Genomic DNA, 14,614 nt, shown 5'->3' with positions numbered 1-14,614 from the left:
TTCCTTCTCAGCCCTGTTCTCCTGCCTTCTCCTGTAATCTTTCATGCACTGACTAATCAAGAACCTATATACCTCCACCTTTAATACACCCAGTGACCCGGCCTCTACAGCTGCCTGTAGCAACGAATTTCACAGATTCACCCCTCTGGCTAAAGTAGTTACTCCTCATCTCTGTTTTAAATGGACATCCTGATGCACCATCAATAACTCACACTGAGACGTAGGCGAGATATCGGCTTTTATTGACTGGAAGAAGGAACCAGGAGTGAGTGTCTATCATACAAGGTCCTGGAGACTGAGGCCGAGCGTCAGGCCGCAGGTCTCCTTTATACAGGGGCCTGTGGGAGGAGCCACAGGAGCAGTCAGCAGGGGCGTGTCCCGACAGGCACATAGTTCACCACATTCACCCCCCCTTCGTTTGAAAAAGTCCTCATGTAGCGAAGGTTCTTACAAGTCAAGCCGATCAGGCGGTCGAATCTGTCGCTGCGATCTACGTAGCACCGGCTGTGACCCCATAGGTGCCGGCAACATTGGCGATTGCACAGGGGACGGGGGTTGCGCGTGTTCTTGCCCACTAGGCGCCGGTGATCCCTCATGCATGTGCGAGGCGCCTGGTATAAACGCGTACGAAACGCCCGGTATACAAGTGTCGTGAGGAGTCTGTGTAGGGCCTGGTGCGTACGGTGTCACCTCTGGTGCAGGAAGTGATAGAGCCGGCCGCCCGCCTCGAAGGCGGTGTAGGGGCGGTCCTCTGGGCAGATGGGGAGCTGGTGATAAGCGGATTTCAGATCTATGGTCGAGTACACCTTATACTGAGCAATCTGGTTGACCATATCCGCGATGCGGGGTAGGGGGTATGCGTCAAGCTGCGTAAACCTATTGATGGTTTGACTATAGTCCACCACCATCCTATTTTTCTGCCCAGTCCGAACAACAACCACCTGGGCCCTCCAAGGGCTTGTGCTCGGCTCAATGATCCCCTCCCTGAGCAGCCGCTGCACCTCCGACCGAATGAAGGCCCGGTCCCCCGCGCTGTACCTCCTGCTTTTGGTTGCCACAGGTTTACAGTCGGGGGTCAGGTTGGCGAACAGCGGTGGGGAAGGGATCTTGAGAGTGGAGAGGCTGCAAGTGTCGGTAGCGCAGCTGTTGGCCTGGTTCTGGATGGGATGTGTGTGTCCGTGTGTGTGTGTGGTCAGTAGCGGGGTATGTGAAGAAGTCCCACAAAACTGAGGATTCTTGACAGTGAGTGGTGGGAGGGGCCCGTCGTATACCATAGTCACACTTTCGAGATGGCTCTGGAAGTCCAGCCCCAATAGCACAGGTGCACACAGATTAGGCATGACCAGCAGTTCAAAGTCCCGATATACTGTGCCTTGCACCACCAAAGTCGCTACACAACCCGCCCGGATGTCTGCGGACTGCGACCCAGAGGCCAAATGGAACCTCCGACTGACCGGCCGCGTTGCAAGTCCGCAGCGTTGCACTGTGTCCGGGTGAATAAAACTCCCAGTGCTGCCCGTGTCAAACAGACATCCAGTCCAATGCCCCTCCACCTGGATGTCCATCATGGACCTTGCAAGCTGGTGTGGGGCGCTTTGGTCGAGAGTCACAGTGGCCAGAGTTGGATCGCCGTCGGGGTACCCGGTCAGCATCGGAGGGTCGGGGGCGGGGCATGCTGACGCCGACAAAGATGGCCGCTCACATCTGGGGTACCCGGTCAGCATCCGAGGATCGGGGGCGGGGCGTGCTGACGTCGACAAAGATGGCCGCCCACATCCCGGCATGCAAGATGGCGGCCCCCACGTTTCACCCGCAGCGCTGCACTCCGCTCGAGGTTGAGACTTACAGACCTTGGCGAAGTGGCCCCGCTTTCCGCAGCTGGAGCAGGTCGCTTCTCGCGCTGGACAGCGTTGTCGAGGATGTTTCTTTTGGCCACAGAAATAACAAAGCACGAGTATCTTACGGGCCACAGCCGTGGTCTGGGTCGGGGAGCTCGTGGAATGGCGACTGGCGGCGGCGTTGGCGAATTCGCTCCCGGGAGCCGGCGGTGGCGGGGTCTGAGGCGTCCACGAAACCGGCGGGGAATCGCGCGACTGGACAGCGTCGGCGTTATGCCGCGCAGCTTCTAGAGCGTTGGCCTTCTCTATCGCCGAGCTTAAGGTAAGATCCGAGTTCTCCAGCAGTCGCTGGCTCATGTACACTGACCTCAGTCCCGTCACAAAGGCGTCTCGCACCAGCAGCTCTGCATGCTGTTCTGCCGTGAGCGTCTTGCAGTCACAAGCTCGGACGAGTGTCTGTAGTGCTCGGAGAAACTCAGCGCACGATTCGCCAGGCCGCTGTTGCCGGGTAGCTAAGCGATGTCTTGCGTAGACGGTGTTCACCGGCCGCAGGTACTGTCGTTTGAGGGCGTCCAGTGCCCCATCGTAGGTCGGCAGGTCCCGGATAATGGAGTAAACTTTAGGGGTGACCCTCGAGAGTAGAATTCTGTGCATAACGGCGGGTTCAGTTGCACGAACCTCCTCCAAGTACGATTGGAAGCATGCAAGCCAGTGTTCAAAAGCGAGAGCTGCGTCAGGGTCTTGAGGGTCCAAATCCAACCGGTCCGGACGCAAAACGGGTTCCATGTTTTAAAACTTCCAGTCAATAAAATTGATGCACCATCAATAACTCACACTGAGACGTAGGCGAGATATCGGCTTTTATTGACTGGAAGAAGGAACCAGGAGTGAGTGTCTATCATACAAGGTCCTGGAGACTGAGGCCGAGCGTCAGGCCGCAGGTCTCCTTTATACAGGGGCCTGTGGGAGGAGCCACAGGAGCAGTCAGCAGGGGCGTGTCCCGACAGGCACATAGTTCACCACACATCCCTCTATTCTAAGGCTGTGCCCTTTTGTCCTAGACTCCCCCACCATAGGAAACGTTCTCTCCACATCCACTCTATTTAGGCCTTTCAGCTTTCAATGGGTTTCAATGAGATTTCCCCCCTTTTTTTAAATTCTAAAGAACAGTTCAGCACAGTACAGGCCATTTGGCCGACAATATTGCACTGACCCTTAAACCCTCCACCTTAAATTCCTCCATATACCTGTCTAGTAGTCTCTTAAATTTCACTAGGGTATCTGCCTCCACCACTGACTCAGGCAGTGCATTCCACGTACCAACCACACTCTGAGTAAAAAACCTTCCCCTAATATCTCATTTGAACTTTCCTCCACTTACCTTAAAGCCATGTCCTCTTGTATTGAGCATTGGTGCCCTGGGGAAGAGGTGCTGGCTGTCCACTCTATCTATTCCTCTTAATATCTTGTATACCTCTAACATGTCTCCCTTCCTCATCCTTCTCTCCAGAGAGTACAGCCCTAGCTCCCTTAATCTCTGATCATAATGCATACTCTCTAAACCAGGCAGCATCCTGGTAAATCTCCTCTGTACCCTTTCCAGCACTTCCACATCCTTCCTATAGTGAGGCGACCAAAACCGGACACAGTACTCCCAAGTGTGGTCTAACCAGAGTTTTTATAGAGCTTCATCATTACCTCGCGACTCTTAAACTCTATCCCTCAACTTATGAAAGCTAACACTCCATAAGCTTTCTTAGCTACCCTATCTACCTGTGAGGCAATTTTCAGGGATCTGTGCACATGTACCCCCAGATCCCTCTGCTCCTCCACACTTCCAAGTATCCTGCCATTTACTTTGTACTCTGCCTTCGAGTTTGTCCTTCCAAAGTGTACCACCTCAAGTTTCTCTGGATTGAACTCCATCTGCCATTTCTCAGCCCACTTCTGCATCCTATGAATGTTTCTCTGCAATCTTTGACAATCCTCAATACTATCCACAACACCACCAACCTTTGTGTTGTTTGCAAACTTGCCAACCCACCCTTCTACCCCTACATCTAGGCCATTAATAAAAATCACAAAAAGTAGAGGTCCCAGAACTGATCCTTGTGGGACACCACTAGTCACAACCCTCCAATCAAATGTACTCCCTCCACCACAACCCTCTGCTTTCTGCAGGCAAGCCAATTCTGAATCCACCTGGCCATACTTCCCTGGATCCCATGCCTTCTGACTTTCTGAATGAGCCTACCGAGTGGTACTTTGTCAAATGCCTTACTGAAATCCATGTAGATCACATCCATCGCACTACCCTCATCCATATGCCTGGTCACCTCCTCAAAGGACTCTATCAGGCTTGTTAGACACAATCTGCCCTTTACAAAGCCATGCTGACTGTCCCTGAACAGACCATGATTCTCTAAATGCGCATAGATTCTATCTCTAAGAATCTTTTCCAATAGCTTTCCCACCACAGACGTAAGGCTCACTGGTCTGTAATTACCCGGACTATCCCTACTACTTTTTTTGAACAAGGGGACAACTTTCTCCTCCCTCCAATCCTCTGGTACCATTCCAGTGGACAATGAGGATATAAAGATCCTAGCCAGAGGCTTAGCAATCTCTTCCCTCGCCTCATGGAGCAGGGGAATTCCAGAAATTCCAGGAAGTAAAGACCAAAGCCATCAATTGCCCCTCATACGATAAGCCTGTCATTTCCAGAATCATTCCCACGAGCCTCCTCTGAGCCTTCTCCAATGTTAACACATCCTTTCTTAAATAAGGGGCCCAAAACTACTCTAAATACTCCAAGTAAAGCCTCACCAGTGCTTTATAAAGCCTCAGTATTACATCCTTGCTTTTATATTTTAGTCCTCTCGATGCTACCATTGCATTTGCCTTCCTCACCACCGACTCAACCTACAAATTAACCTTTAGGGAATCCTGCATGCGGACTCCCAAGTCCTTTAGCGCCTCCAAGTGTTAAATTTCCTCCCGTCTAGGAAACGTACTTCTATTCCTTCTACCAACGTGCATAACCATATACTTCCCAAATTGTATTCCGTTTGCCACTTCTTTGCCCATTCTCCTAATCTGTCCAAGTCCTTCTGCAGTCTTCCTGCTTCCTCAGCACTGCTTGCACCTCCACCTATCTAACACCTGTCTGAGCTAATTTTCATATGAATAAATGATTTGAACATTCACCAGTCGGCAACAATATTATTTACTCTAATAGTACACATATAGTCGCTGCTCACAATCCAGGTTGAAATGCATTCATTTCCTCTAACAAATTGGTTCTGTATGATTTTTAAATAAATTATTTTGTTAGGATCCAGATAGTACAGTCAAGTCTGGATTTTGGCTGACGGGAGGGATAGCAATCTGGGTCTCCCTGCAGCATGAAATGAAATCTTTAAGCAATCTGTCCAGTTTTATATATGTTCTTGCTTCAAATTCAAGCCAACCTTTTCTACTCCCTTCACATCTGACTCTTAAATATACAGAAAGGTTTTGAAAAATGTAGTGCATGACTTACCTCATAGGGTTTCCATGTTTACAGTGATTCTGCAATGGTGGGGAAAGAGGCATAGGTTTCTTTTTGTTGAAAATTAGAGGGAATTAAAATCAAAATCTCTGGGCCAGATGCTTTCCATTCAACAGTAAGATGCTGTGGTGGCCTCAGAGATTGAAATCACAGGGTTGTTGGGGGCTGTGGAAGTTCATAAAGACCTCTGTTAATCAACTGGCTGGAGTGTTCGTTGATATCTTTTACCTCTTGCTTCAACAATCCGTGGAATTATACTGGTGCCCAAGAAGAACCTCTTCAATGTCTATCTTCTAGTAGTACTTACTTGTTCAGTGATGAACTGCTTTGAGAGGTTGGTTATGAAACATACATATTCCTACTTTGGATCACTCCAATTTGCCTACTGTCACAACAGGTCAATAGCAGATACCATTTTATTGGCTCTTCTGTCAACACTGGGAACATTTGGACAGTGAAGATGCATATATCAGGTTGCTCTTAATTGATTACATCTCTGCATTCAACACTATCATCCCCTCAAAACTAATCAATAATGTCCAAGACTAGGCCTCAATCCCTCTTTGTCCTTGATTTCTTCACATGCAGACCCCAGTCAGTTCAGATTGACATCATTATCTCCGCCACAATCACCAGCAGCACAGGTATGCCACCAAGGCTGTGTGCTTAGCCCTTTGCTGTACTTGCTTTTATACTTGTGACTGCAATATTTAAGTTTGTCGACAACACTACTGTTGCTGGCCAAGTCAAAGGTGGTGATGAATCAACATATAGGATGGAGATTGAAAATATGGCTAAATGATCCACAACAATCTCTCACTCAGTCAGCAAAAACAAGGGGCTGGTTATTGACTTCAAGAAGAGAAAATGGAGGTCCATGAGTCAGTCCGCATCAGGGGGTCAGAGGTGGAGAGGTCAGCAACTTTAAATTATCATGTCAGAGGATCTGTCCTGGGTCCAGCACATAAGTGAAATTAGAAAGGAAACACAGTAGCGCCTCTACTTTTTTTTATATAAGTTTGCGAAGATTTGGCTTGTCATCTAAAAATTTGACAAGCCTCTACAGGTGCACAGTGGAGAGTCTGCTGCCTGGTTGCGTCATGGCCTGGTATGGAAGCACCAATGTCCTTGAACAGAAAAGCCTACAAAAAGAGTGGATACAGCTCAGTCCATCACAGTAAAGCCCTCCCCATCATTGAGCACATCTACAAAGAGTACTTCACAGGAATGCAGCATCCATCATCAAGGACCCTTCTGTCCCTTTTCACTGCTGCAATCAGGAGAAGGTACAGGAGCTTCAGATCCCACACCATTAGATTCAGGAACAGTTATTTCCCCTCAGCCATCAGACTCTTGAACCAGAGGGAATAACTTCATTTATCTTCACTCAACCAAACACTGAACTGGTTTCACAACCTATGGACTCACTTTCAAGGACTCTACAATTCATGTTCTCAATATTTATTGCTTATATCCTTATTATTATTTGTTTTTGTTCTCTTTTGTATTTGCACAGTTTGTTTTTTGCACATTGGTTGTTTTTTCTCTATTTGTTGTGTGTAGACTTTCATTGATTCTATTATGTTTCTTTGTGAATGCCTGCAAGAACATGAATTGCAGGGTAGTATATGGTGACATGTATGTGCTTTGATAACAAATTACTTTGAACTTTAATACTGTGCTAGCAGTTAGGGCAGTGGTGTATATTAAGAGTATTTTTTGTAGCAGCTTGATATAAGATAAGCTTGGTTGTCACATGTACATGGAAACATACAGTGAAAATGCATCACTTGTGTCAAATCAAATCAGTGAGGATTGTGTGTGCAGCTCACAAGAGCATTGAACCGTGACCACTCATGGTGTTAAGTGATCCTCTAAGTACTATGCTACCATGCCACAGATATTCAGATGAGAACTAGCATTTATGCAGTGCCTTTCAATGTCTCGGGGTATTTCTCAAAAGTACCTTTTCATGTAGGGATATGCTGAGGCCAGTCAAGCAAGTGATGATAATTGGGGTATTAAATTTTAGCTAGAACATGAGAAGAACTAGCTTGATTTTCTTATTCATACTATGGTATCATCTTCTTCAGATAATTGTCATCTATAAAATAGCCATTCTGCTCGTAGAGTGAAGGATTAACCCAGATAACATGGGTTTTTTTGTGAGTATTTTTAATCTATTCTTAAGAAAATGAAACAAATGAAGAACAATGGGGTGTTCTTTATGAACCTAAACTGCTGTTGTTGTAAACCATGGAAACACAATAGCCCCACAGCTGTTGCTAGCCTAGTCTTTTTAGCATCTTAAGAAATACTGTATGCTTATATACTGAATCATGATCGGAATTAGAAGATTCTCACTCACAAAGTCCTTTACCCAAATCAAGGGCACCACTTCAGTGTTTTTTGTTCATTATTCTCCAGGTGACTAATGCTCAATTACGTATTTTCACAATAAGTACTTCACAGAAACATCTAATATCTTCACAGTGTTGGCATATCTGTTGTAATCACACCTTTGGTCAGTATCATTCATAATTGTATGCCACTTCTAAATATAGAACATATCATCATTGTAGGCCAGTTTTGTACTGCATTCAGTTGTAAGCAATTCTACTTTTTGATCAATTGATTGATTTTTGGTGGCTAACAAAGGAAGATGTCCTTATCTATCTTTAATTGTCTTTGAGAAAATGGTAAGTTGCCACCTTAAATCAGTGTGGTTCTTTTGGTGAAGGTAGCCCTACATGCTCTTGAGCAAGGAGTTCCAGGATGAAGGATGGGGTGCTATGTTACCAAATTAGGATGGTGTGGGGCTTGAAGTGAGGTGACGTTTTTATGTACATACTCCTTGGTAGTAGAGGCTGCGGAGTTTGGAGATGCTGTCAGATGATGTGTACAGCAACAATTGTGTGCAATAATTGAATAAATAGGGTGGGAATCATGTGGGCTGTTTTCACCTGAATAGTGTTATTATTATTGAGAATTTTTGAAGCTGTACTTATTTCAGGCAGATATGCCTTGTACATGGAAGAATGGCTTTTTTGGATTTTGTGAAATGAGTTTCTCATCACAAAATACCCAGTCTCTGGCCTGCTCTTTACCACAACTTTTACTTGCCTGGCTCTGATTGTGTTTCCACTTCATTTGACTCAATCTGCACTTTCTTCTACTTTGAAAAAGTAGGCAACATAATCAAGAACCTCTCTCAGAGTGGTCATTTTCTTTTCTCTTCCTTCCCATTGGGCAAAGATGCACATACCACCAAGCTCAAAAACAGCTTCTATCGCACTTTTATAAGATCATGACCTCATACAATGGAGATAAATTCCATCTCTCAGTCCACTCCATCATGGCCTTGGCTGTTTATTCGTTTACCTGCACTACAGCTTTTCTCTAACTTTAACTCTATATTCTGCATTTGTTTTTTTCCCTGTTTTATACTACCTCAATGTACTTGTATGGAATGATCAGTCTGGCTGCTATACAAACATAAGTATTTCACTGTATCTTGGTTACAAATCAGAATCAGGTTTATTATCACTGGCATGTGACGTGAAATTTGTTAACAGCAGCAGCAGTTCAATGCAATACATAATATAGAAGAAATAATAATAAATAAACAAGTAAATCAGTTATAATATACATATATTGAATAGATTTTTGAAAGCGTGCAAAAAACAGAAATACTGTATATTTTTTAAAAAGTGTAGTGTCTAAGGATTCAATGTCCATTTAGGAATCGGATGGCAGAGGGGAAAAAGCTGTTCCTGAATCGCTGAGTATGTGCCTTCAGGCTTCTGTGCCTCCTACCTGATGGTAAAAGTGAGAAAAGGGCATGCCCTGGGTGCTGGAGGTCCTTAATAATGGATACTGTCTTTCTGAGACACCGCTCCCTGAAGGTGTCTTGGGTACTTTGTAGGCTATTACCCAAGATGGAGCTGACTAGATTTACAACCTTCTGCAGCTTCTTTCGGTCCTGTGCAATAGCCAGTACCTCCCCCCACCATACCAGACAGTGATGCAACCTGTCAGTATGCTCTCCATGGTACAACTATAGAAGTTTTTGAGTGTATTTGTTGACATGCCAAATCTCTTCAAACTCCTAATGAAGTATAGTCGCTGTCTTGCCTTTCTTTATAACTACATCGATATGTTGGGACCAGGTTAGATCCTCAGAGATCTTGACACCCAGGAACTTGAAACTGCTCACTCTCTCCATCTCTGATCTCCCTATTAGGATCGGTATGTGTTCCTTTGTCTTACCCTTCTTAAAGTCCACAATTAGCTCTTTCATCTTACTGATGTTGTGCCAGGTTGTTGCTGTGGCACCACTCCACTAGTTGGCATATCTCACTCCTGTACACCCTCTCGTCATCACCTGAGATACTACCTACAATGGTTGTATCGTCAGCAAACTTATAGACAGTATTTGCGGCATGCCTAGCTACACAGTCGTGTGTGTATAGAGAGTAGGGCAGTGGGCTAAGCACACACCCCTGAGGTGCACCACTGTTGATCGTCAGTGAGGAGGATATGTTATCATCAATCCACACAGATTGTGGTCTTCTGGTTTGGAAGCTGAGGATCCAATTGCAGAGGGAGGTACAGAGACCCAGGTTCTGCAACTTCTCAATCAGAGTTGAGGAAATGATGGTATTAAATGCTGAGCTATAGTTGATGAACAGCATCCTGACACAGGTGTTTGTGTTGTCCAGGTGGTCTAAAGCTGTGTGGAGAGCTACTGAGATTGCATCTGCTGTTGACCTATTGTGGCAATAAGCAAATTGCAGTGCATCCAGGTCCTTGCTGAGGCAGGTATTTAGTCTAGTCATGACCAAACTCTCAGAAAGTATTTCATCACTGTTGATGTGAGTGCTATCAGGCTATAGTCATTATTATTATTAAGTCATTATTATTAGACACTGATATAGCTGTTGCCTTTTCGAAGGAAGTGGGAACTTCTGCCTGTAGCAGTGAGAGGTTGAAGCTGTCCTTGAATACTCCTACCAGTTTGTTGGCACAGGTTTTCAGAGCCTTACAAAGTACTCTATCGGGATCTTCTGCTTTACGAGGATTCACTCTCTTTAAAGGCAGCCTAACATCAGTCTCCTGAGACAGAGATCACAGGGTTATCAGGTGCAGCAGGGATCTTCACAGCTGTAGTTGTGTTCTCACTTTCAAAGCGGGCATAGAAGGCATTGAGTTCATCTAGTAGTGAAGCATTGCTGCCATTCATGCTACTGGGTTTTGCTTCGTAGAAAGTAATGTCTTGTGGACTTTGCCAGAGTTGCATGGTCACTGACCTCCATGCAGAATACGAACCATATACAACTATCCTTTGCCTTCTGTGGGCAAGCCAATTCTGGATCCACAAAGCAAGGTCTCCTTGGATCCCATGCCCTCTTACTTTCTGAAGGAGCCTTGCATGGGGAACCTTATCAAATGCCTTACTGATGACACCTTCCATCACTTTGAGTCAACTGGATAGTAACAAGTCGGATGGTATTTCTCCTGCTTTCAGTGAACAAGACATACTTGGGCAATTTTCCAAGTTGTCAGGAGATGCCAGTGTTGTAACTATACTGAAAGGAACTGTGCAGGCACTGATTCAGAATGTAGTAGTAAATTCACTCCAAACCCTTTAAGAATAGTCCTATGTTAAATTATAAAAGATTCAACTACAAGAGATTCAGAGAATTAGACTTTACCACATGAATTAGCAGAGATATCTTCTCAATATGTCTGCAAAAATGGAAATAGTTTTGATGTCTAAACTAGGCCTGGCTTTGAATAACTTATATAAATAATCATTGATCCTCCAAAAAGACTATTAGGTAAATTTTAATTGCAAAAATATTTTATGAAAAGCAGGTGGAAAATTAAATGTTTTGTGCATTCAAAAGCAAGGTCCAGGATGTAAATACTGGTTCGCACAAGCATCTTTTAGCTTCTCTGAACTTCACACCATATCAGATCCTGCGTTGGTATGTTTTGTTTTCACGTGCAAGATTCACCCACTTCAATATATTTAGGCATATTGAAACAATTGTAGATGAACCCTCTTTCTAAGTACTCAGCCCACCTCCAACGCATTGCTTCTGATGAGGTTAGCAACATATATATTAGCTTCTGCCTACTATAGCATAGTTATCACTACATATATATGCCATTACACTTACAATTTTTTTAACTTATTGGTAATAATTGAAAATGTATGCTTATTTTGTATCTATATCAAGACTTGTCTTGAAATAATGAGTTGCTACTGTCTTGTCAGATTTTCTGTTGAAAAAAATTACATTTACTGGCAGACATTTGTAGGTCTTGGGTATTCTATAATTACAAAAAAGGGTGTATTGATTGTAGTGCTTGATCTGAATTCTTCCTGCTCACACAGCACCTAGAATCATAGAGCACTACAGCACAGAAACGCAGCCTTCGGCTGAAATAGTTTGCCGAACATTCTGCTCGACCTACACCTGGCCATAAATCTCCATATTCCTCCCAGCATCTACTTATTCAAACTTCTCCTAAATGTTACAATCAAATTTACATCCACCATCTCCACTGGCAGTTTGTTCCATACTTGCACCACCCTCCGAATAAAGAAGTTCCCTTTAAATATTTCACCTTTCACCCTTAATCTATGACTTCTAGTTTTAGTCTCACCCAAGTTTAGCTAAATTAGCCTGCTTGCATTTACCTTAGCATAGTTTTATGAACCTCTATCAAATCTCCTCTCATTCTCCTATGCTCCAGGAAAAAAGTCCTAACCTATTTCAACCTTTCCCTATAACTTTGGTCCTCTCAAGTCCCTGCAACATCCTTGTAAATGTTCTTTGTACTCTTACATCCTCAAATAATTCAATCAGCTTGTGGAAGGTATGGGAAGTCTTTGACTAGCACAGAATTAAGTATAACAAAAAGCCTTGTGGAATACCCAAAAGTACTAATCTAAAATGTTAAGTATGTTATAAGAAAAAACAAAACATTGTCTGTCATGACAGAGGAATTGCCCTAAAACACTTTGAAGTGCAGTTATAGTAGTAAAATAAGAAACGTGGAATAAATTTTATGCAGAGTTCCAGAAAGTTTTATTGGGCCTAACACTTCGTTAAATAAAGGGTAAGAGACTAGATTTATAGACCTTAATCATTAGGGTATTGACCTGTGTCATTAGTTGACTGCCATGGTGAAGAGAACTGGATAGATCTAATTTAAGAGCAGATTGTACGCATTTACAAAATTTAATAGAAGGGATAGTGCTAATAGAAGTCGTGACTACCAAGATCAGGCAGCGTGATTTTCTTCATTATCTTCAACCTGTCTGGTATTTTATGTGGGTCAGATTCAGAGGTCAGCAGAATAATATTTGATAATCTATGGAAGCTGCAGTGGTTGAGCAATCAATTCTCCTGCACCTCTCTCTCTTCAGATTGCCCTCAGGTTTTGGGATTGTTCCATTCCCGTGAACTGTTCATACCTTGATCAGTTTGCAAGACAGAAATGCAGTTGCAAAACTAAATTGCAAATGGCAGAAGAATGTCGTCCAATAAATCCATCCCACAGCATCCAATAAATCCATCCCACTGGTTTCCAAAACATTTATTCATATGCATAGGTTGTACATAAGTGTGGCATTCATAAATTGCATATGATTGTCACACAGATTGTCACATACTAATCCCTCCATCATGGTGGGAGTGTGGTGTGTTTGTTTTGTTATAATGGAAGCAAATTAAACATATATTAATCTTTTCCCCATTTGTATTTTTTTTCCAGTTTGGTAATGAAGAGGAACAGCTGGAATGGGCAAAAAGAGAGAGTGCAAGAACAGAACGTGAGCGATTAGAGCGGTTACACAAGCAAGAACAAGAAGACCTAGAGCTTGCCATAGCACTCAGCAAAGCAGAAATGTCTGATGTGTAAATAGTGCCATGGCTCACTATATCAGAAACATATGAGCTGTAAGAAGATAGGGCAGAGAAATAGGAGAGAAGAGGAAATGATTGGACACTGGGTGTTCTGAATGTACTGGACAGTAACTGGCCAAAACCCCACTTATACAAATGGCACTGAATCAATTACATGGACTCCATTGGAGATGCAGAAGGTGATGATGCACAAAGAATGTATTGTGTAATTAAAAAGGAGAAAGAATCCTTACCATTTTCGGTGAATCGGCAATTCTGTCTGTTGTGTTCATGCACATGAAAGACTTTGATGCTGATGCTAACTAATTTTTTTTGCAATGTTGAAGAGAAAAAAAACAAACCCCTCCCACACTCTCTCCCAAAGCAAAATTATATAATATATGTGTATAAACTGCCTGGTTTGTTATTCTCTCTATTGTTGCAAAATGCCTAGTGGGTATATTCACAGACTTTAAGTGTACAGTGTCTCATTTCATGTTTTATAATACCCCCCACACACTTCTCTGTCAAACATGCCTTAGTATTACTGCATGAATGCAGTAAACTCTGGGCAGGAATTACCCTGTTCCAGTGCGGCTTATTAATCTGCAAAGACTTGTACATTATGTCTGTTATATTTGTCTGATACACTGTTGTGTAATTGAAAAACCTATCCCATTTAATTCATTGCACATTTCTTTAATATAATAAATGTGAGGAGACATTCCTGTACTACTGGATAATTCAGTGAACTCACTGAAGTTTCACTAATTTTTGTTTGTAGTATTATGAAAATACGTGTAGAGTAACCAAGTTTTCTCATTTTCTGGTATGTTCTTCTAGTATGTCACATGAATATGCAGATTAATTTTCTACATTATAATGTGATATGCCCACAATTTTCAGCCATTTGCAAAGAAAGCAGTTGGAACCTGAATATAGTAGAAACTAGAACAGTTAATGGTGAACTGCAGATAATCACGGGAAAAGTTATGGCATTGTTTTTAAACTTTGCACAACTGGAATGTAACTATTTAAGGCCAGGTACTACCTATTGTTTAATGTTTTCTAAATATAATGCTTCCAGTACAGAGATTTTGCCTTTGTCCTCCATATTTTAGCCTTGTATTACCATTTTCTTCCAGCTTACTGTTTTAAGTATTACTTCTGTCATCGAAATGGCAAAAAAAAATACTTCTCTGATACATGTAAGCATTTCATTACACTTCCATAACAGTTTTCCTTTGCATTTTTGTTGAATTATTTTCCTTTCATCGTGACGAATAAGGTTTAAAAACAGCTGCAAC

General features: G+C 43.3%; 1 protein-coding gene across 5 annotated transcripts in view; it reads left to right on the top strand.

Moving 5' to 3' along the window:
- Nucleotides 1–14,402, top strand: part of eps15l1a (epidermal growth factor receptor pathway substrate 15-like 1a) — a 495,582-nt gene extending 481,180 nt beyond the window's left edge. For 4 of the 5 annotated variants that reach the window (XM_059991699.1, XM_059991700.1, XM_059991698.1 and 1 more), the window contains one exon: nt 13,177–14,402. In XM_059991699.1, coding sequence (XP_059847682.1) covers nt 13,177–13,323 — 147 coding nt within the window. In that variant the 3' untranslated portion in view covers nt 13,324–14,402. The remainder of the gene's footprint in view (nt 1–13,176) is intronic. The other variant, XM_059991702.1, reaches the window with a different exon arrangement.
- Nucleotides 14,403–14,614: the final 212 nt, after the last annotated feature.

Source organism: Hypanus sabinus, chromosome 16 (genome assembly GCF_030144855.1).
Source record: "Hypanus sabinus isolate sHypSab1 chromosome 16, sHypSab1.hap1, whole genome shotgun sequence".
Taxonomy (NCBI): Eukaryota; Metazoa; Chordata; class Chondrichthyes; order Myliobatiformes; family Dasyatidae; genus Hypanus; species Hypanus sabinus.
This window is presented reverse-complemented; position numbering and strand designations above follow the sequence as displayed.